Here is a 24,348-nt window from a genome sequence, read left to right as displayed (position 1 = left end):
TTGTAGAATAGTTCCTTGGAGGTTGTATGTGCAATATTAATGTCCAGTACGTTAGCAATGTACAGCAGTTGGCACAACTGTGGCACTAGCTCCTGATAAGATTGTCGATAAGATTATTTTTTGCGATCCCGTGAAATTCATTTAAATGAGAATTGACAGCATTTCCTGGTGTTTATTTACATTAGAGAATTTGTACAAAGAAAAAAAAGCGTAGCTTGAAATGCTGTGACTTTCCTCTTAATGACATGTTTTGGCTTGCTGGAGCCTGATGAGATAATGAACTGAAGTGATCCAGCAGCACAGACAATGCTAAAGCAGACTGCGATTGTGTCTGTGTGATTCACATTATCCCACTAAATCCTCACCCTCACGTGGGCATGTCTGCTCTTTAAATTAGCCTGAGCCCACAAAAAAAATACTAATTGGAATTCAAATCAAAATCAGGGAGCACTGAGATATCATAGAAACGATGACATTACGGGTAAGAGAATCCCATTTCTTAATATTTAGTAAGGGCTTTTTTTTAAAACTTCAACTTAGGAAAGTGATTCTTCATATTCTTTCAGACAGGGCTAATATAAGGCTATAGGACAGTATAAATGCAAGCCAGCCAGTGTGGTGATTCATGCAGTGTGACTTGTATATATAAAATATCATTAATGCTGCTTTATTTCAGCTTTTATTTTATGTCCCCTTCCACAAGTAACTTTTAAATGCGACATTTACATTTTAAGACTGCATAATTGATCTTGTATGCTGTGTAAGGGATCTACTGTGTTACATTACAATAATACTCAATGTATTGCAGATACTATGGGCAATCACATTGCTGTATCTTTCACTCATTATTTCTTTTGCTTAAAGGTAAAATATGTAAAGTACAGGATATGTGAGTAAATGTCTCAGACACAGCTGACTGCAATGACACTGTATGTGACCTTGAATGTATTCCCACAGTTAAAACTAATCATGGGAATAATCCTATTCCTAAGTGTCCCAATGATCAATATAGTCCAGAAAGACCACCATAAGAAAAGCCTGCATAAGCAGCTTGACTCATTAGAGGGCGAGTTTGCTCAGGACAGTTCCTTTCACAATAGATTCTCAAAACTTTCTCCCCTTAAGGTACATTCCAGTTACATCAAATGGGGAATTTTCAGTGCATTTCCGAATATTCATCTAGGAAACTGCTAACTAACTCCTAATCTTTACTCTGTGATATAATTGGATTATACTCCATTGCCCAAATTCATAATGTATCTTTATAATTTAGTTTGCTTTTCATTATGCAACTACAGTCTGGATGCTCAGGAATGTCGTTTTCTATTGAATTGGTATTTAATGGTTTTTGCAACCCTTTTTGTTCTTGGTGCATCAAGGCATCTCTCGCAGTGCCTTGTTAAGCAAGTTAGTGGCAGCAGAAGGAACCTTGGGCAGTATGAGTTCAGCATCACATACAGCTTTATTTTATAGCACTATGTATTCCTGTGCCATATGTGCTTTTTGTCAGTGTGATTATGACTGTCTGCACTTTCCTCTGTTTCTTGCTAGGCTGTCACAAGGTGCCTTTATAGCAGTTATATCCTGCAGTGCAGTAAAGCTTACTTTTTACCTGGTAAAAGCATTGCAAATTGTTGTAAAGAATAGTGAAACCGTGGGAATCATGATAGCGTATATGACAGTGGTGTAAAAGCAAAGGAATTATCATGATAAACTGGAAAATGACTGTATATTTCCCTGGTAAATGTTTTTTTTTTTTTTTTTTTTTTATGATGCTTTCTGAGGTGCGGTTGCCATCATTCAGAGCACAGCACAGCCAAGTCACAGCTCAAGATAGAAATCTTGCATGAGTCTGTTGGTCTGAAAGAGCACAACTAGTAAAGGTCATTCCTTCCTGCTCTCTGAAAGCAAAACTAAACGTATATGAACATCGGAAGACAGCTTTCAAATAGAGTTTGCTACTGCTTTATCTCACCATAACTCAAAGACTAGTTTTATTTAATTACTCTGATGAGCTTTTCATTAGTCAGAGCACAGTTACACAGCACTGATGAGCCCCAAAACATATCTGCAGTTACTGACTGTACTCTGACTTTTAAAGCACTTTGAATGTAGACGCTGTTAGACGACTTTTACTAGATTCGATCGGTTCTTGTAATGAGAATGTGCATATACACTGATTTAATAATATATATATAATATAATGCTAATTAAACTAATAATATAAATAAAATAATAATAAATTAAATAGACATAGGACATTATCTATACTGTATAGGATATATATATATATATATATATATATATATATATATATATATATATATATATATGTATTATACAACACACATGTACCATACCACTCATCTAACGAATAGCATACACCAAACCTGGAGGACATGTATTCAAACCACGACTTCTGTACAACAACTGTTCATTCAAAATGTGGAGAAATTGTTTGCAATTGATAAAATGTATCTGGCTTTGACTACAGCACTTGACAGCTGGCTGAGAGAAACTGCTGGGTGTTGCTAATTATATCAGTTATCTGATGTCTAAATTGATCCTGAGAACATGTGTTGCATTTTAAAATCAGCTACACTACAGATGCTAAAAAAATGATTGGTGTGAAGTTTACTTGCTCAGTCTTATTGGCTATGTGAGGCAAACTAAGAATTGTCCAGTATTTGTGAAAAGACTCAGCATTGTGTTACTATACGATTCAGCTCAGGAAATAAAGGTCATCCCAGTCACGCCTTAGTGAATATTTTTCTCTCGGTAGCATTTGGCAGGATTGATTTATAGGCTGAACACAATGGGGTTATTTTCAAAGGTGCTGGAGTATAGTGCACCTCTGTTTTTCCAACACACACACACAATATATATATATATATATATATATATATATATATATATATATATATATATATATATATATATATATATATATATTTGTTGTTATTATTATTATTATTATTATTATTATTATTATTAGTAGTAGTATTAGTAGTATTATTATTAGTATTTTTGTTTGTACACTGTTAAGAAAAACAATGGTTACAGTTTTTGTTCAAAGAAAAACCAGGTAAAATCAATTGGCGACTACAAAATTAAAAAAATAAAATCTGTCAAGACAGCTCTGTTAAACTAGTGTGGATAATAACAAAAGCACAGTGTTAAATTAGACGACTGCAAAAATGAAATGCGTGTAAAAGTAGGATCGAGGATGAACAATTCATGTAATTTGTAAGCTGTTTGAAATAAAATTAATGGGACCAGAATTAGGCTCAGGCAAGCTATGAAGGCAAAAAAACACAGATTGTTATGTAATTAATAGCGTTCCTCAGAGTTTAATTGTGAGTTGTTTAACAGCGTGTCACCTGATTAAAAAATAAAGCCCTACTTGCGTGTGTATTCACATTTATTTTTTTCCAAAATACTTGTTTTATTTATTTTTAACAATATGGTCCTCTTAATTTGAGGCATAACACATTATTTAAAAAAATAATAATAATACAATGCATGATGGGATACTATAGTATTTCCACTGTTCATTGCGCTGCTAGGAACTGTAACCAAACAATTTTAATATAGTGTGTACGCATTAAGCCTGACTAAACATGAAACGGTACACCAGTGAGGATGCTTTGAGCTGGATTAATTACAACGGTTTCGAATACGGTTCTCGAGACCAGTTTTGTAGTGTGGATAGGGCCTAACGTTCCTAGCAAACCAGGACTTCAAAAAGGACCACAAACCCCCATCCTCATTTTCCAGCTAACCATTCGCCCTGTAGCAGAGAAACAGGAAGTATTTAAAGACCTCTTAATTAGACAAAGATGGAATTCATTAACCAATGAGATTATCAATTATCAACCAACTCACCTGTTCTAATTTTAGTGAAATGTCGTAGAAAACTGACAGTAGCCCTCTGTTAATTAAGAAAAAAACCCTATTGCTTATCTAGCAATTATCTAAAACTGATTGGAATAACCTAGCCAGGTGTTCTTCAACTCAATGAAGTGCAGCAGCAGTAAGCTTCTTATCCTGCTTTGGTGTAGAAGGTGTTACAACAGGGTATTATGTTCTCCTGAACTCTCCGAATTTTAAAATGGAAATCTTCAGTTCACTCTTTGTTTGTGCCGAGTATACACATTTGCTACTTATATAGATATTTTGGTACTTTAAAAAAAACTGAATGAAAAACCTGGTAATTGCAAAACAACGCTTAATTTTCTGAGCTCCGACATTAAAACAAAATTTTCATCTATGCTAGTTAAGCCATATTCAGGGGTACAAATGGTGTTTGGCTGGGTTTCTTTTGGCTATGCACTTACTCAGCTTGTTCAAATACAGCCAGGTGCATTGTGACTGCTCAGGGCTTTTCTACAGCAGCTGGAATCAAAAAGGCAGATAACAATTGCATTACATTAATGCCTTTTTAATGTATTTTTTCTTTCAGTAAGCTGCCCTGTGTACGAATTTCTTTGTGATTATAAAACAGTGCCCCTTAGAAAAGAATTACCACTTTTGATTAACAGTGAGACTTATAACTAATGGCACTGCTGTCTTGTGTGTCTCCTGTAATTGTAGTTTGAAGCTGCCTGTCCCGAGGGTCTGAGCCCTGGATGGAGTATAATTCTGAAAGGAGAACCCCCCTCTGATGCCAGCAAGTAAGTAATATACAGTGTGTCTCTCGATTCAAATCCAAAATGACGCACACAAACCTTAATTTACGATTTGAACAGCACAGCCTGATGCAAACCATAAAACTGAACAATGGTTTGATGTGTTCACACACACACACACAGAGAAAACAAAACTGAAAAGCCTGTCATGTCATAGGGTATACGGTCACATGGGCAGCCAGGACGTGATTCTTCTTCTTCTTGGTGTTTAAAGTATAATGGGGGAATGGTGGACATGACAGATCCTCATTGATTACTATCTCTAATTCCAGTCCCAGTGTGCTAGGGCTGGGAATATTCAGTACTGTCTGGTCTTTAGACTGTTCCATGTGAAACTTCAAATACATTGTCTAAGATACGGTGTCTATGTATTTCAGTTATCAGCTTCCTATCAGTGTCTACATATTTGAACTAAAACTAAAATATTTATTTACATTTTCTAATAGTCAACTAGTGAGAAGGTTGTTGCTTTTGTGTACCACTCATTTTTATAAAACATAAAACATACCATATTAGCAATTTTTGTTTTATTTATTTCCCTTTACGATGCTTAAATATTTGAAAACTTTACAAAAAATGTGTTTATTTTGAATCTATGCAAAGTTTATATTTATAGCTTGGCTTCATTCTAAGGTGAGTTGGGCTACACTTGTCTTAAATCAGATGCGTCCACATTGCAGCAACATAAACCGTTCTGTTTCTAGCCTGCTGGCTGTCTATTGAAGCAAACAAACAGCTTGGTCCTCAGTCTTGCTGTTAATTGAATGTGTAGAAGGCAGTTATTGAATCACTCGCTCAACTCCCTTAAGAATTCTCATCAATGTTTCTCATTAATCATGTGTTTCAATTTAAAACTGTATTCAGACTATTGTCAAATTTAAAAAATGTAGCTAAGGTGAACTTGACAGGCTATGAAACTGTGACTTTTAAAAGCTATAAATAATTCATATTATTGCTAAAGGTTAGTTTCATCTATCTATAGCATTTCTATTTATTTTTCAAGTTGTTTCTGCACCAAATATAAATTATATTGTAACATTAATGCATTATTACTGTTGTCGTTTCAAGTTCTTTTTCAGTTATAAATTCATTTTATTATCAAAATTGATTAGTTTTGCACACTGAGTGAATTTAGTAAAACAAACTATGATTCCAATCAGATTATTATTTTTCAATAGGCTTAACTTGATGAATGATTTTCTATTAAACTGTAAACCAATTTTAACATTTATTCAATCTATTTTGTAAATGAATAATGTGAGTGTTAAAATTATTTTTTTTAATACACGTATCAAACAAAGTATCTTTAAATGTAAAGAATTTTAATATGAGTTAGATATATATTAATCTAGAGCAAGAGGTTAAAACTATCATTTGAAAACCTTATTTATGATCATCTCAAGAGGCTAATGATCAACATATGTCACTGAATCAAATGACGACATAAAACATATTGAAATGCATTGTCTATCTGTGATCAGTATAATATTAAGCAGGGGGATCTCACAGGAACTTCGAATTTCTAAATGTCAGAAAAAAAACTACTCCTGATTGCCTTGTCACACTACAAAATGACTGAAATATGCACAATACATTTTAATAAGCACTGTATGAGTTTCATGAAGCTTCAAAAAAGGAAAAGAGTAGCTAATGAAGTGACTTTGCAAGGCAGTTACCTGGTACACATTCCCAATATATCCACAATGACTTTGTTGGCTTAGAGTGGCAATCAGTTACCTTTTTGCAGTTATCAGTTGTCATAAACTTGTACTTCTGTATTAAAGCGCTAATGGCTTTTATTGCATTCACAATGTAAAAAGGCCGAATTCAGTTATGTTTTAGTCCTAATATGGTAGTTAGGGCAAAATGTGATTAATTGTTCATGCATTTTGCTTTCTATAAATGATGTGTTTAAATATACTCTTAAAAGGTAGCCAGAACAATTATAAGGTTTAAATGAGCAAGTGCAGATTAAAACAGTCCTTCGTTTTAAGAACTAATTTTGACCTAATCTGTGGATGAAAAAGCTTGTCTGTGTGATAAGGAGGCTTGGTGGTCCAGTGGTTAAAGAAGGGGGCTTGTTCCCAGGATGTCCCCGGTTCTCACTGTGTGTGCCCCTGAGCAAGTCACTTCACCGCCTTGTGCTCCGTCCTTTGGATGAGATGTAAATGCAATACATAGTTCACCCCCTAGTCTCTGTAAGTCACTTTGGGTAAAACTGTCTGCTAAATGACTAAATACAGTTGCTATCAGTGTTGTATGACATTCTGACATTTTTTGGCCCTTCTGGTGAGGTGAGGGTTAAAGCTCACTTGCAGTGTGGATATAAGCCGTTATATATCGGAGTGTTTTTTTTTCTCTTATTTTTTTTTTTTTTATCAGATTTGAGATCAATTTCCTCTGTGACCAGGATGATCGAGTAGCATTCCACTTTAACCCTCGCTTTCCAGAGTCGGACATCGTCTGCAATTCATTTGTGTCGAATCGCTGGGGCAAGGAGGAACGCTGTACCAACTTTCCCTTTGGGCCAGAGGAACCATTCATGGTAAAATAAAAAACACAGTGGGAGAGCTGTCGATTAGTTTGTCAGATATTGAGCTTTCTGAAGTGTAAAGTCAGTGGACCACAAATCATTAAGTCACACGAAACTTACCAAAATCTTATTTTACCGTAAGGGATAAATTATCTGTCAAGTGACAAAAAATAGATTACAGTACAATATATTCATTTCTTGATTGTCCTAGGAGTGATTGACTATTTATTCAGCCATAAGCATGACCTGTTGGGTCAAGTGTGGTATTCTAGAGAATCAGATTTGTTTGCAATCAAGTTATTGAAGGAAAAGTGGCAATGCCAAAATAGCATAGATTACATCCATACACCTGGTGGGTTACTTTTGTTTGTGTGTTGTATATAATAAAGGTTTTCTGTTGGAAAACTTCCCATCGACAATCACATTTAGGAAAAGATTGATAAATTGCTACTCACTCAACACAAAAAAATCAATCAATTAGCCTGTATTCAACAAGTTAGAAGCCATTGAGAGTAAGGTCATATTTCAGAACATGGCCAAGTAGATGCCCGAAAAACATACAACAGACTGTATCTATGCTGTATATGTATGTATAATGTTAATTTTAATGTTACAGTAACTGACCTATTTCGAGATGAACAAAGTCAATCTGTATAAAATAAACATATACAAGTATACTATACTGTACAGTGCAATATCATTTGGAACACCAAGGTATATTTTGTTTTCTGTTTCAGCTTGAAATTTATTCCGATAATGAGAACTTCCATGTCTTTATCGATGAATCCAAGATAATGCAATACAAGCATCGCATTAATGACCTGAAGGCCATCACCAAAGTGCAGGTGACAGAAGACATAAACATCTCCTCTGTGGAAGTCACCAAGAAGCATTTCTATTAATGGGAAGCATTTTGAAGCATTTGATTGGAATCATCAACATATGAACAAATGACTGTGTTTCTGAAGTACCTAACCTGAGGGCCACATTTGAAAGTTTATGGATGCTTATTAAATAAACAGCAACAAAAGTATCACCTTTGTTTCTTGATCAATTTTGATTTAGAATGAGAACTCCAGTTAGGTATTGTACTGTTTCTCTTTGTTGATGTATGTGCTGGTGCTCTCCTATCAGACTCTTGAACTGTGGCACACTCTATTTAATTAAACCCACTCTCTACCATTATAAATGTGCAGAGTATTATTTGCTGTTTTGTCATAATTTTACTCTTATCATACCTTTCTCATGCTTACATATAGTGTGTTTCACTATGCAGTGGCCTGGCCTTACTATAATATACCACATTAAATATGCAGGCTTTGCATACTCACCCTTTAATACCAGCCCAGCTGCAGTGACTGCTTTTATACTCCCCGAGGAGAGAATTTACCACATTGCAGCACCTTCGTTCAGATTTCAGCCGTCTACAAAGAACAGCAAATTTCAGTGGATTACTACAGGAGTACAACGCCATGTTTGTGCCACAATACCTTGCCAAAGTGGCATTTTAATAGCATTAAGAAAAATATACCCAGTAAATCTAAACAGGTTTCTTTATTTTCAAAGACCACACTAACAGTTCACAATAACCCTTTTTCAGCGCTGAGAAGACAAAAGGTTATGTTGGTGTCTGCAGCCACCAGAACAGAGTTCACTTCAGGCATGCGCAAATATCAGCTATGGAGCTGCCAATTTATCTCCCCACTAAAAAAAAACATTTTTAAAAATTAAATAAAAAGCTGCAACAACAAGTTGCAGACGTCTTCTGGTGTACACAAGAATATAATCTATTGATGTGGGTTGGCATACAGTAATCACTGGACATTAGAAAGCAATAAGCTCAAAAATACTTGATGTTCTGGTTAATCATGGCTGAACTAGCACCGTGATGTTTGTGCAAACACACGCTAAGGTGAGTCATTATGACCCTTTACAAACAAATCTGAGCTCCATGCAGTGTTGTTGGTGCAAACTAATGGATTCCTCAACAACAACAACAACAACAACAATAATAATAATAATAATAATAATACACAATAATGATAATAAATAATATAATAATAATAATAATAATAATAATAATAATAATAATAATTACTCTGTTAACCCTTAAAAGCTGCTTATTTCTGTGTCAACACTGACATACCAGGCCACATACAGTTTTAAAAACAGTTTTAAGAAGGGTTCTACCTCACAAGCTCCCAAAATATCGATTTGCTGGCCTTATCGGTGTATAAAAATCAAGTTATAGTGTGAAATTTAACACAATTGTGGGACGTGGCAGATTTACAATGTTAAGAAGTTACCCAACAGTACTGATGAAAGTTCTACCTGTAGAACTTATAGTTTCCATTTCATTGAAAACACACAACAGCATTCTAAAATAATGCAGAGTTTGACTAAGGGCTGATGCAACAATGACTGTGTAGATATTTGAGTAAACAGAACATCCACAAGCAACATTAATGACAAAAACTATGCCACTTGAAAACACAAAGCCAACTTCTGAACTATTATTTTTGATTGCTGCATATCTGAACAGATGCAGAATACAGATTATTTGAATGTGATGGAACCCATATCTTTGATATATGCTGGTATTGAAGGTTTGTAGCACTGGAGCTTTCAAAGAAAATGCCAATAGACAATTTATATGTAGATGAACCATAGGTCAGGACATGAGCCCATCTAGGGCTTTGAGAAAGTGCAAATTGCTATCTCAATATTTTGGAGAGTATTAAAAAATGTATTATTATAATGAAAAGATACATTAGTGTATGCATTAACATTTGCAAACATAACAGGTATAAATAAAACATGCACTCATACTCATAGTTAAAACGAAACATGCATAACAAAGATCCTCAGCACCTCTTTCAAACTGTCTAATCTTCAATTGCACACTCCAAATCAATTGTTTTAATGCACAATGGAGGAACAAAGCGGGACATCTTGAGTGCTCTTCAAAAAAAACAACCTTTTTGTCGGCTGCAGTGAGATATTCTTTGATCAGCCCCCACTATATGACAGCAGAATACATTTGAGATGGTTTCCCCTTGAATTAAAATTGTAATACAGCACGAGAAAATACATAGACAGGCTACAAATGGGTTTGAAATCAGACATCATTGTTATCAATAACACTGGTTTACATTTACTAGGCACAATATATAATTTGTTTTTATCATTTTATGGCCAACTAATTTAAAATGTCATCTGTATATATCTGCAGTGGTAAACACTTCAAACTACTGCACTTTATTTGTATTAAAAAAAAAAAAAAATGAAGTGCCATACTGATTTTGTTTTGGTTCTGTAATCACCCCTCAACAAATGGACCTGCCATTCTGATATGTTCACCCTTTTTCTATTTGAGAATTGAGCTCTTTGTAATTTTCTGTAACCTAACTTAATATATAATAACTTGTCCTCTATATGGCAGCTCAGTTTTTCCTCATATCCCTATTGTCCTGACATGTGAGCCTGCAGTGTTAGATTTCACCTACATATTCAATACATTGCTAATGTACATTTAGCACAGCAGGTCAAGGAGGTGAGAAAAGCCAGCTTTTCACTTGATTTTGATGAAAGCTACTTTTATTTGCACATTCCAATCCAATCTCGCAGTAATTGAAGTCCTAGTAGTTTTAATGTACATTGCATGACCTGTTTCACCAGATCCATGAGTCAATTTTTATAAAAACCCAGCACACACATACACCACAATTCATCAGCCATCATCGTGTCCCCTTCACCACCTTGCATCTCTCTACATCTCACTGCTGCCAATGCTCAGTATAAACTCATCAACACTATGCAACTAATGCATACTGTCAAAAATGGGTGAAGGTTAAAGGGTTAAATTCATGCATCTAATCCTTCAGGCTCTAGGTTTGTGATGAAAGATGATGTGACAAGTAGAGTACCCTGCACGAACACCATGGCTTTTTATTCATGACTTTTGCTTTTGCTTGGCCAGTATCTCATTTTTATCCCTAATACATAGTTACAGTTCTTCAAAACAATCGACAAACCAAGGTCAGCCAACATGTAAACCTCAACTTGGCAAAAGGCTTCAAGGATTCATTGCAGGTTGTGGGTTTTGGGTTTGTTTTTGCAGTCTAGCAACAGATAGTCTTATTGGGGCTTTGCGTTATGCTGTGCACACATCCATATTCACTGATGAAATGGTGTTTTGATGTCACTGCCTGCTCAGTTTATACAGCTCGTATTCTTTCTGGCTCCTTGCCAACTGAAAACTTGGACTGGCCCCCACTTGCCATTTACATTCTCAAATCAATCAAGGTTATTCTGATCTCTAAAATGAGATTGGAGTAATGAGAATTGAATCCTGGGTATCCAGATCCAAGGCAAACATGCTCACCACTAACACATTGTCTTTAGTCCGCGTTGTGTGAGGGAAGCAGTGCTGGGGGTGGGGGGGCAGACAGATGACACATTTGCAGATTTATCTTAACAAGTGCAGAAAAGTGGCTGATGATGAAGTGTCTTGCCTCTTTAACAGTGTAGCCAGAATCTATATTCAATTGTGATTCAAGGTAGTCTGCCGCATGTGATAAAAAAAAATGAACGAGCATAATGTTGTATTTCTGAAGTAACACAGAAGAAAGTATTTATTAGTTATTGAAAAGGAAAGACTACGTTGTTGTGCGCTCCCAGGTCTATGTGCTACCACAAGCCACTGTTGGCAGAGCAGGCTGGATATTAAGTATTGATGGACCATTGCAGTGGTGCATTTTTGTGCTGTTGTGCTAAATAAAGAGTTTTAACATACAGCGCAGCCAGCAGATGCATGGTATCACTGGCTACAGTAAGTAGCACACATTCATATACTCATGCACTGTGCTTGAAAGAGCAAACACTTAGTTGACATCTTTCTGATGTAATATGATGCAGACAGAAAACAGAACCTGTGTTCAACATATACATTGAAATTGATGAGATTTAGTTGAGCTCCAGCTGCAGGCTGACATCCTTTTGGGCTCACTATTGTCAGATGATTATATTATAAATAAAGGTTAAACGTACCTGTTGGTAAAATGCAGTAATACAGAATCTGATTAAGACAGGCTCCAGACTTTCTGTACTTGAAGTTTCTACTATGAAGAAAATGGTTTTCATTCAGTTCCGAACAAGTCTATTATTTACCTATTTATTTACCTGTTTCACAGTTGGTGTATCCTGTAGACTACTGGTTACCGTAAGTAGCTATTTTAACATGGGTTTGGTTGATGTTGTTTATTTAAAATGCTAAATTATTTCAAACAAATCCAATATGCGAGTAGTAGTATATTCACTTTATTTAAACAGGTCTATACAAATATGTTGCAAAGGACGACAAGAATTTTGGTCATTGTTGTCCACGGTGGACGAGGGATAATGTGTCGTATTACACAGCATAAATATTTTATATACATATTATATATATATATATATATATATATATATATATATATATATATATATATATATATATATATATATAGTTTCTTCGCAGGCATCAGCCATAATATCTAGCCTAGCGTCAATAAAGCTAATAATTGAGATATGGCTGATATGACTACAACAAATGTTACAAAGGACACAAAAACACACGAGGGGTTCAAAAGTAAACGGCGAGAACACAGAGCACAGAGCACTGTAGATGCTGGAACTCAAAGCTAGTGCTGGCTGATCCGGCAAGTATATATAGAATATCGGCGTGACAGAGAGATGCTTAAAAGTGGAACGATTGGTAGACATCGCCTGCAGGTCGCTGTCCTCTCACCACCACAAACCAGCGCATTGTGAATAAGGGCAGGAACGAAACAGACACCTATGCATCACCAGGCAGCAACAACGCAACACGCACTGGAAGAGGCTTCTCTGTACTGTTGAAGGTCTCGCAAGCAATAAGTTGAAAACAGCTGTTTCAAAATAGTGGGATTCCAGCGGCTGTCTTCAAACCCACTGAATTCAAGGTACTAATTTTTTAAATTCAGAATCTACCTTTGTAAACTACACAAAGTGCCTTTTATCAGCAGCTTACTTTTAAATACTAACATAATAGTAGAATTGCGTATCATGGTTTTGATGGCAACTTTTTAACGTTTCTGTACTTCTATAAGGCGAGTTATTTTTTATTAATCGTTTTTGTTTTTATTATACATCATTGTAATAATAATAAAAGTAACAGGAGTGTCAAACTTCCCGCTTTGTAGATACGTTTAACCAAACACAGCAAAACGATATCCCCAAAATATCTTTGCTGTGTAATAACTGAAAACAACAATATCTGGGCATGTTGCAGGAAATGCTAGTTTTTATTATTATTATATTATTATTATTATTATTATTATTATTATTATTATTATTATTATTATTATTAATAATAATAATAATAATAATAATAATAATAATAATAATAATAATAATAATAATAATAAACGCAGTTCCCAATTCAACTTCAAAAAGAGTGAATTATGGAAATGTTCTAAACGTTACTTATTTGCTTGGCATATGTTTCAGTGCGTTTCCAAACACTGAAATTATTACTGCTTTAGACAATGCAGTACTGTTGGTGAACTGTAAGTACCTGCTCGTGTGTACATATTCCATTCTTTGAAAGGCTAGAAATTTGTGACATTACAACATTTCGTTAAGGTTTTATGCTTCCTGTGGAAATATTTGAGACATTAGATTTGGTTTAAATTAAATTTGGTTATTTAGGTATTGTGCTGTTTCGTTGCTGCTGATGTAAATGCAGAATTCAAATGTTAAAAAAACCCGTAAGTTCACTTTGTATCATACAGTAAATGAACACGCTTGCATTGGCATTTTCATATTTTAAAGCATGTTTAAAAACATTTATTTATTTATTTATTTATTTATTTTTGTTTGGCTTTTTTTGTTTTTGTTTTGTATATCTAAATGCTTATGGCTTCCATATAATTTAATTGGAAATAATAAAATAACCTGCAATGACATTAATATAAAATGATGTTCTTGAGTATGGTGCATATTCAACATCTATTTGGCGAAACTGCATTTCATCCTGTTAGCAGATTAAAAAAATGAAAAATTGTATTTGTTTGCTCATTCTAGCCATGCTGACACAATTGGGCTCATAGGATTGTGGGATCAGTGATTCAAGACTTTTCAAGCAGACTGCGGCTACGTCTTTATTTCCGAAGAAAAATGAATTACTCTTTGGATTTTCATGGTACCAACTTGAAGTTTCTTAAGCTTTTGCCTGATGGAAACTTTTCACTTGGAGCTTTAGGCAATTTGAGCCACGATCACTTGCTGTATAAAGGCGCGGAACTCGAAAAGATATTATTACTGACAATTAAAGAGCCCACTACCATTGCCCTTACAGTGATGTACCTGGTGTCCTTTGTAGTCGGGTTCATTGGCAACATCATGTCCATTAAAGTGCTCATTAACAAAAGAAGCAAAAGGATGTCAGGCGTTAGCACAACCAGAGCCTTACTGATAAATTTAGCCATATGTGACTTGATGGTTGTGTGCATTTGTATGCCCATTACTTTGGGCCACAACATTTATACGGCTTGGGTGTATGGAGACTTTCTCTGCAGAGCGGTGCCTTTCACTCAAGCAGTTTCAGTTGCTGCTAGTGTCCTTAGTTTGACTGTCATAAGTGTTAACAGGTACTATAGTGTCCACAACCCCTTAAATGCTAGATCTTTTTTTACATGGAGGAAGATCTTCTGGACAATTGTCATCGTGTGGGTCTTGTCTTCTGGTATATGCATGCCTCTGATATTTATGAACAAAAGAGACGAGATACGCCTCATAGAAGACCTACCGTTCGTTTTTCCTATTTGTAGAGAAATCTGGCCTCAGGTGAAATTGAAGCAAGCTTATAACTTCCTGTTGTTTTGCGCCCTGTACTGTCTCCCAGTCACGTTCAACTTAATAATCAGCTTCTTAACCTGGCGTAAACTTTGGAGCACCCCCACACATTTTAAGAAATTTGACTCCAGAAATCAATCTCTGCCACCGTCCAGGCTAAACAACCGGAAGAACATTGCCAAAATGGTGGTGGCCTTGGTTCTCCTGTTTGCCCTTTCTTGGCTCCCTCTTTATATGGTGGACATTTGGATAGATTTTAACACCCCGGACTCCAACAGAGAAGAAACTTCTCCATGGATCTTGCAGTTAAGGCCTTTTGCACAGTGGCTTGGTCTCACCAACTCTAGCCTTAACCCGATTTGCTATTGTTTTGTTGGAGACCTGTACAGATCAGCCAAGAAAATGAAAAGCAGGTACCAGGGTAGAATTGTTTCCTTCTTTAGCTTCTCTTTATCTGAAGAATCCCCAGCTTCCACCATCCCCAAGCTGCTGTCCTATAAAAGACCTGCCCGTGTCGCACGCAAAGACTCCACCTGTAACACCTCAGTTGATGTCCATATCTCACAGACAACCATTTGTGAGACAGCACCAAACTCCTGCCATCCAGTGACTCTTCATACCTTCTCGGCAAGAAGACACTCCTTGGTGCAGTGTGATCAAACTAAATTATAGGTCTGAACTCTGTAATTTTAATATAAAGCGTGGTTTCTGTTCAACCAATTTGAACAGGGGTAGTTTCAATTACAGAACTGGGTGCAAAACAAATTGATTTGTACCCCTGTTGAATGCCGTGGTTGAAGATATCTCACCAGAATATAAAAGGTGAACTTCAACTATCTGCAAAAAATCAAGGTTCAAAGTTGCCTGAAGCACCTGTTCCAGCACAGAAATAAATAAAGTTAGCACAGAAATAAATTCTTAACATAGCTTAAAAATAAAAAAAATCTACACACATATGGACGACTTTCATTAGTTTTAAATGAAATACGATTAACTAGGACAATCAGCAAGTACTTTTATGAATAGACCCTGTAACTTGGAAGAGGCCTAAAGTGTAGCAAAACTTATGGAAAGCTTGGTAAAGCAATTCAATGCATAATACATAATGCAACACTATCTGTAAGCTACACTAAATCTATATTATAATAAGCATGGAAAAAGATCAAACAAAATGATAATTTACCATGGTAAACTTTTAAGAATAAACAAAGACATGTTTAATTTCGGTGTACTGTAACCACAACTGGCTTTGAGTGTGGGTTTTTTTTTTTGTGTACCAGTTAATCCTATTGTTGTATGCTGTTTAGTGTGCATTTGTAACATTTTTTTTTTTTAAATACAAATAAATAATGCAGATATGTAGTTATGGGTGTTCTTGCATAAATTCGCAAAAATGGGTGGAGTTCAGGGTTCTTAATATTATAATGAGATGTACGAAAGCTGCAGACAATTGCGACACTTACAATTGCATCCATTTTTTTTTAAAGCATGTTTTAAACAGTCGCAATTGTTGCTGGCATTTCCTAGTCCGCCTTTTCTTTTGCATTGCCAGTTGTGCTCAATGCATTTTTGAGCCGAACAGCGAAATACCTATTTTTCCATAAAATCAGGGAGCAATAGACTGCACACATGTGCAGCTAACCTCTCCAGCTCATTCTGAGCATCTGTATATGTATAGGAAACACACCTATTCTACTAATGTGCAGGTGCACCACTGACTACCTTAAATAAAAACTGACAATATGCATTTGTCTTATAGGCTACTCAAGATAATATGAATTAGTGGTAAAATGCAAAATTTATTGCTGGTCCCTTGAAATTCGTATTAACGAGAATTGACTGTCCCCCAGTAAGTATCATAACTTGTGACGGGGTACCCGTTTGTTTTTGTAAAAATGTTTTTGTTTGTTCAACCTTTTTATTTTTGTTTATTTATTAAAACGTGCCACAGAGCTTTTCATACTCCAGTCTGCTCTTGTAGTTTTGCATTCATTTCACATTCGTGCCACATATGGTGTCCTTCGTGGGATAAAACAGCATGGATTTTTGTCTGAGAAGAATGGAGGGGGGTGAATATATGTAGAGGTGGCATGCGCATCAGTGTGAGTTGAGGGAAGGAGGGGCTACATGGTGCCTCGCCTTCCTAGAGTATGGGCACCTCCCAGACATGTGCCCCTACGAAGACCCCCTTTTTGTGCAGGCCTTCGATCGGGGTGAGGTGGAAATCACGGAGGAGTGGATCTGCTTGAAGGCTGTACCATCACCGCAGGTGGACCAGGACATCTGCCTCATCTGTTTGAAAAGTGAAGAATGGTGCTTTGCCATTGGCGAGGTCAGGCACATAGCACCCGACCAACCCCCTCCATGGCAACAGCATGATTAATTTTCTGTTACAGGCTAAAGTAAAAAAAAAAAGTGTGCTAGGTGTTCATTTGGTTTTACTACTGTACTGTTTACTGTATAGACGTATTGTACAGTTTTCTTTCCATAATGTAATTAGTGTTATTTCAGTGCAATGATTTATACATTTAAAATACATTGAGCACTATAAATGTACAGTATGTGCGTGTGACTTTTTTATTTATTTATTTTTTAAACCTGACACCTCCTAATATCGACAAACATATCATATTTAACAAGGGGCTACTGTATGATTATGAAAAGCATTTTGATAGAAACACTTTTTTTATTTGGGGGTGAAGGTGGGGGCCCCACTATGGATTTGGATGGGATTAAACTGCCATTCATGTATATATACTCTCTCTCTCTCTCTCTCTCTCTCTCTCTCTCTCTCTCTCTCTCTCTCTCTCTCTATATATATATATATATATATATATATATATATATATATATGTGTGTGTATATATAATGAAGGTGGAACAGATGACGTTTACATTTATTAAAAACAATATTATTTTAATTTTTGCACCCTTCACCTACTTTTTAGTTTGTATAAATATCTTATAGACTTCCTGAGTATCACATTATAAAAGTTAGTCAGACACAGAATTCTGTTGCTGTATTGGGGTGGTTACTTTAATGCAACGTTAATATTTTATGACTACATTAAACAAGTTAAGTCAGTAACAAATCCCCCACCAGAGGATTTAAATACACAGTGTTGCATCTACTGTATTCTTCATGATTTCACAATGTCAAAAGAGAACAAAAGAGAACTTAGTAATCAAACAAAACTACGGTGTTCTGAATCACAAAGCTAAGGGTGTGTTTGATGTAGGTGTTATTTGTTCTGCAGCTCTGGTAAAAGTTTAGCATCACCTAGAATTTTAGGATTGAGACTTTTTTTTTTTTTTTTTTAAACTGCTTGAACATAATTTATATATTTTATTTAATATCATATAATCAAATAAACTACAAATGATATTGCAAAAGCCATTGTAGTAGTACAGTATTTCATGTTAGATTTCGAAAATGTCACATTTTTCAATTTTTTGTCAGTTTTTGGTTTATGGGAAAACTACAAAGCGGTATATAATTCAATTTGTTAAGGTAACATTATTCTGCAGGTTTCATTTGACTTTATGAAGCAAAATGAGTTAATTCTTCTGGTCATAGTACATTGCTGAAATGTTCTAATGAAATCATTTGTGTCTGTAGTTGACCTATTATATAAACTTCTTCAGGTGTAAAAAAAAACATCAGCACATGGTTTACATTATATTAATGAGGTTTCTAAACAATATACTGGATGAAAAGGTTTTTTTTTAAGCACTTGAATATCAATTAAGAGCTATTGGTATTAAGGGTAAATGAAACTCAGCAGTCAACATAGTTCTCTGTCAATAAAAATAATAATTACTTTTCATTGGATGATGGAAATACTTTGCCTTTGTGTATTAATAAAATGTAATTGCATAAAGGCTTTGGCTACAAAAGTTTCGTACATTACAAGTTTTCACATGAGAATAATACTGGGAGCAAACCACTGCTGAAACACGGATTTATGTTTAGTGATTTCTCACAAACCAGTCGGCCAGCAATGCCTCTGACTCACTAATAATTTGGAGGGATTCTAACAGTGCTTAACAGTACTTAAGGACTTCTGAGAAACACTGCTGCTGTTTGTGATGAAGCTTCATTGCATGTGTCACCCTTAAACATTTCAAAACAATGTTCTAAAAAAATAATCATAAAAATGTACCTCTTAATCATAACACAAAATGGCTTCCCCTGATTGCAATAGTCAGGTGGCAGCTTCAGAGCACCTTAGTTAAAAGTGTTAATTATGAATGGCGTAAAGCTCTGATTGTACCATGATTGCTGCTAATGAGGTGGGTGACCGAGAAAAAAAGAAAAACGGACAGCTCCTTTTTCAAACAAAATCTGCACTTGACGATATCGAAGCTTCACGTATACACTGTTAAACTTATCTGGCTAAATCATAGTGTTATGCATATTTACAATAAACAGAATGCTACCGGAATACTACAGGAACTGTCTATCTGTCTATATATCTAGCGTAAAGAGTTACAAGACTGCTGTAGGCTGGAACCATTTGATGACAAGAAGTGTTGTGTATTGTTGTTAATCAGATGCTGATTAAAAAGCATTCAGAATCTTATACTTTTTGCTGTGTGCTAACTTTATGTAAAGTGTTTTTTCAGAGGTTGGATTGAAACATAACAAAGAACACATAACCATGTGTGAAAAGTATCATGAATGAAGCTTAATAAAGACTAATCGTTTTTAAAATAATGTTTTATATAGTGTGTGGTCATCTCTTAAGTCTCCTTGCTTTATCCATTTCATGACCTATACCCTTTCAGTTTTTCACCTCTCATTTTATTTATTTATTTTTAATCATTAATGGTTTTCTGTGGCAACCATCTGCATGTCAACATAAAATGTATTTTCTCTTGGGACCATTATTTAGTACCATAAATCACCTTAAAGCATTTCTGTGACACCACCCTTTGATCTTCTGATTGATTAGTCTTCAGATCTTCCTAAAGTGGCTCTGTGGCTTTGAAGAGAAGGGGACTAACGAAATCCACAGTTTGTGTTACTGTTGAGTTGTTGATTTGTCAATGAAACCAGTCAGAAAAATTCAACAGTAAAGTGAATGCCATTTTATTACACAACAATCATTTCAACAATTATTTCATTATAGTATTACACATTTCAATCTTAACACTTAGAAAAGCTTGCGATTTCAGTTTAGCATTTAACATTGTGTTGCTAAACTGTTTAAATCAGATACATGTTATTTTTCTTTACAATGTTAACATCCTGACAACTTTTTACAGATATAACAAAGCTCTTTTCAAAATTGCCACTCTAGTGCACTTGGATTTGAGATCTGCCTTCTAACTCACTAATGGAAGCGTGATTTAAAAAAAACATAACAACAAGTGCTCTGGCTATTCTGTTCCGTACCACATCATGGATCGTTATTGCTGTGTCACCTGTTTGACAATGTGGGCAATCCTTACACTATCAGTGCACTGGAGCGGACATTTTGAAGAGAGCTTTGAAACAGACTTTTAGGTTAGAAGTGTAAAAAGTTGGCAGGATGTTAACAATGAAAAAAAAAATTACAGTTGTAGCAACATGGGGGGGGCGTATAGTGCTATATTTTTACTTACCACACTACTTACTGTTTAACATAATATTTAAAACGTTTTCAAATTACGTATTAATTTCCACATAAACACACCCCTTGTAATTTTTATTTTACTTATCTTCTGAACATATTCAGGAACAACAGCAATTTCATAATCACATAGTAAATCTCCATCAATTACAAAGACATCAGATTTAAATTCAGCTTTTGCATTTATTTCTTTCAACTGTTGTTCAAACAAGCTTAAAGCCGACTTATATTTTGCTGGCAATGATATTTAGATCTTCGTCTGTTTTAGGTTTGGCAAAACAATCAATAACTTTACTCTCCGTTCCCAGTTCACATTCCTTTTGTTTTTTGCATTTTCATTTTTCTAATGCCACTTTCATGTTCTGCATCTAAATCATAGTCCTCACTACTATCTTCAAATACAACAGACACTTTTGTCTGTGTAAGTGGGATTTCAAACTCGAACTCTGAGGAACTCATACCAACATTCCCCAATATAAGAGACAAACATTTTAACTGTTTGAACTAAGCGTAACAAAAAAGCAAAAACAAATCCAGTTACCAAATTAACAATTAAATAAATATCATTAGTGAACAAGTATCAATTATGCAAAACTGAGAACTGCATCTTTTTTTGTGAAAGGAAAATAGAACAACAGGTATCAGTTATGGTACAATGACCTAAACATTTTAGTAATGATATCCTTTTACAAAAGTCCTTTGTTCTTTTCAGTTAATGTGTACAGTCTGAATTCTGAATCTGTGTTCCTATGTGTATGAAATGTGTTTTTGTTAGCTCTATATAGTAAAGATGCTTAGCATTTGTCTGTTGGGTATTTTGCCTTTCCAGAGGGGGTTGTATGATACAGTTTGATACTTATGTTTTGTTCTGAATGGACAGCACTGGATCCACGGAGCAGGTGGAGCAGAGCCAGTCATGTCAGCTCCAACCTCAGAGCCCTGTGAACGTGCCATGCCTTCCCTGGAGGGACTGTCCACTCGGGGGGAGGAGGGAGCAGATCTGCCCCAGCTAATCCTTGGCCTCTCTATGTCTGACACAACTATCCACTGGGGCATAAGTTGAGATACAAGTCACCGAAACTGGGCCACCAGAATGTAGATTACTGCTTCAACCAGCTACACCTGTTGATGTTATACCGCCCATAGATAAAGTGCTTGCTCCTTTTTTATCTTTAAAGTAAAGGAATGTAATGCCAATGCTCCATTCACCTCCTTCCCTGCCTGAACTCTCTGGTGTTGATCTGTCAAGCCCCCTTCGTTCTGTACAGCTCAGTAATACCTCCTTCCCTGTCTGAACTCTCTGGTGTTGATCCATCAAGCCCCCTTCGTTCTGTACAGCTCAGTAATACCTCCTTCCCTGTCTGAACTCTCTGGTGTTGATCTATCAAGCCCCCTTCATTCTGTACAGCTCAGTAATACCTCCTTCCCTGCCTGAACTCTCTGGTGTTGATCCATCAAGCCCCCTTCATTCAGTACAGCTCAGTAATCATGCCCCTAACACGCGCTGCTTGCTGCAGGGGTACACACCAATACAGGAAGTGAGTATTTAGAATATCTGGACAACATGCAAAACAAAAGTCCAGAGTTAGTCTCCAGAGGTGGTGGTCAGTTTAAAAAAGCTAGCATTATTATTATTATTATTATTATTATTATTATTATTATTATTATTATTATTATTATTATTATTATTATTATTATTAATAATAATAATAATAATAATAATAATAATAATAATAATAATAATAATAATAATAATAATAGTAAACATCAATCCGCTTTGGGACTGTGACTATTGCCATAGTAATAAAAGTGAGTCATTTTGTTTTTTTAAATCAGGGAACAGACTGATTGCTGTGGCTGTGTTTGTGACTGTGGGTGTTTTACTCCAGAGCTGTTGATTTAGCTGACCCACACCTAAGATAAAGGTGTTTTATAGCCTCATTCACCAAACAGCACTGTTATCAAAAAGCCAGTGGAATCTTTTTAAAGTCCCTTAAAGACTATTATCATTTTTCAGTGTTGCCCTTTTAAGAAAAGGAAGACTATTACACAAGCCATAATTAGTTGGTAATGCATTAGCTATGGCTTTTAAAAAAAGACTGCTGGTAAATGTAATTGTAAGTTTGAACAGTACAATTCCACTGTGAAACATGTCAGTTTGTCTCAATGTGTGCATGCTTGTCATAAATAACTCTCTAAGTTAGGAATAATTCAGCACGTGTTACCTATGTTCATATTACTGTGGATTTGTATCATATCCCTCCTGTATTAGGATTTGGTTTTTAAATATTAATTATTTTAGTTTTTTGTTTTTTTTTCTTATCCTTCCATGCCCTTCACTCACTAATTTGATATGTGCTGTTCTGTCAGACTGACCTACGCAGTTTCTGATGATTGCTTCTCCCATCTTCACTCATGCAATCAAGCCTCCTCCTCACTCTTGATGCTCTCATTCACCATGAATAGCCAAGTAGCTGCTAATTAAATATAGAAAGGGATACATTGGAATTACGGAGCCACTAATCTTGCAGTGGGGTGATACAGAGCATTGTGATCATGTTACGTTAAAACTGTTAAAATTGTCAAAACATTTATTTATTTTTTTTCTAAACTTTTTTTTGTTATTTTTTGGCCTGTCTTTAAAGCTGCTGCCAAGATCTAGTTCTTAAATTCACGGTTTATTAATCCGGGACTCTACACTTGACAGGTAAAGCGTGCTAGTGTGCTGCTTTACCATCTAGTGGTACAGCTACAGCTGGCTCCTTGGCTGTTTCTCGACAATCTTTCTCTCTATCCTTCTTACTCCAGCAGCCTGTTCCTCTCAGCAGCCCGTTTATCTCAGCACCAGCAGCCCATTTATCTCAGCACTAGCCCGCTACTTATTCCTGCGTCCAGGCCATGCGCCCAGAGCACCAGCCACCAATCCCAAGCATGCGCAGTTTCCCGCTCTCGATCCCTTGATTATTGCAACATCTTATCTTCTGATTTGTGACAACAATGCTGCAAGTGGGTCCCGCTCGTGCAGCAAGCCGAGCCTCCGACTGGTGGCTACTCTGACGTCCGTGAACACCTACTGCCATTGAAACTTGGACCCTGGGTCACAGAACTTTTTCGAACGGGGTTAAATAATGTTTACTATTCATTCTTGTGATTTTACATTACCAGCAAAATTCCATTCATCCTCAAGCTATTCACTAAACATGTGCATTATTCTTTCTAAACTGACTGCGGACATGCATAGGCTTTCTAGCTGCAACACAGTGGATAACACCTGTTGGTCAACACAGACAGTAAAATGACAGAATCAATTAAAATAAATTGGTGGGGATAGCTTAAGGGGATACTGTTTGGAGAGGTGACAGTCGAGTTGTTTGGGAGCCAGAGTCAGAAGGAAATGAATACAGCAACAAATCATAACCTGTCAGCAACACAGAAAGGACAATAGCGCGACCTGTGAAAACAGCCTTGAAGTAACTTTTAAAAAATGATGGTGATTAAGTAGATTCAAGTGCACAGAGTCCTTTTCTTCAATCAGTTGTTAGGTTTATTGAAATATGCAGGGAGTCTGGTCCCAGATACAGGACAAACAGAATACTCATCATTACAATGCTTGCATGACATTAAATACCCTTCTGTGT

General features: G+C 35.8%; 2 protein-coding genes across 2 annotated transcripts; both read left to right on the top strand.

The window, feature by feature from the left end:
- The first annotated feature begins 356 nt into the window (after positions 1-356).
- On the top strand, positions 357-8,404 carry grifin (galectin-related inter-fiber protein). The gene is made up of 4 exons (XM_041229004.1): positions 357-481; positions 4,594-4,673; positions 7,071-7,233; positions 7,959-8,404. Exons 1-4 carry the CDS (start codon positions 470-472, stop codon positions 8,121-8,123), a joined length of 420 nt encoding a protein of 139 aa, XP_041084938.1. The 5' UTR covers positions 357-469; the 3' UTR covers positions 8,124-8,404.
- A 6,014-nt stretch (positions 8,405-14,418) lies between these two features.
- On the top strand, positions 14,419-23,793 carry LOC121300475 (QRFP-like peptide receptor). Its single transcript, XM_041229049.1, has 4 exons — positions 14,419-15,723; positions 17,297-17,428; positions 21,591-21,768; positions 23,519-23,793. The coding sequence occupies exons 1-4, from the start codon at positions 14,419-14,421 to the stop codon at positions 23,791-23,793; spliced, it is 1,890 nt and encodes a 629-aa protein (XP_041084983.1).
- The last annotated feature ends 555 nt before the right edge of the window (positions 23,794-24,348 follow it).

The sequence above is a fragment of the Polyodon spathula genome, chromosome 26, assembly GCF_017654505.1.
Source record: "Polyodon spathula isolate WHYD16114869_AA chromosome 26, ASM1765450v1, whole genome shotgun sequence".
NCBI lineage: Eukaryota > Metazoa > Chordata > Actinopteri > Acipenseriformes > Polyodontidae > Polyodon > Polyodon spathula.
Note: the sequence above shows the minus strand (reverse complement) of the source record. Positions and strands in the feature narration are given on the sequence as shown.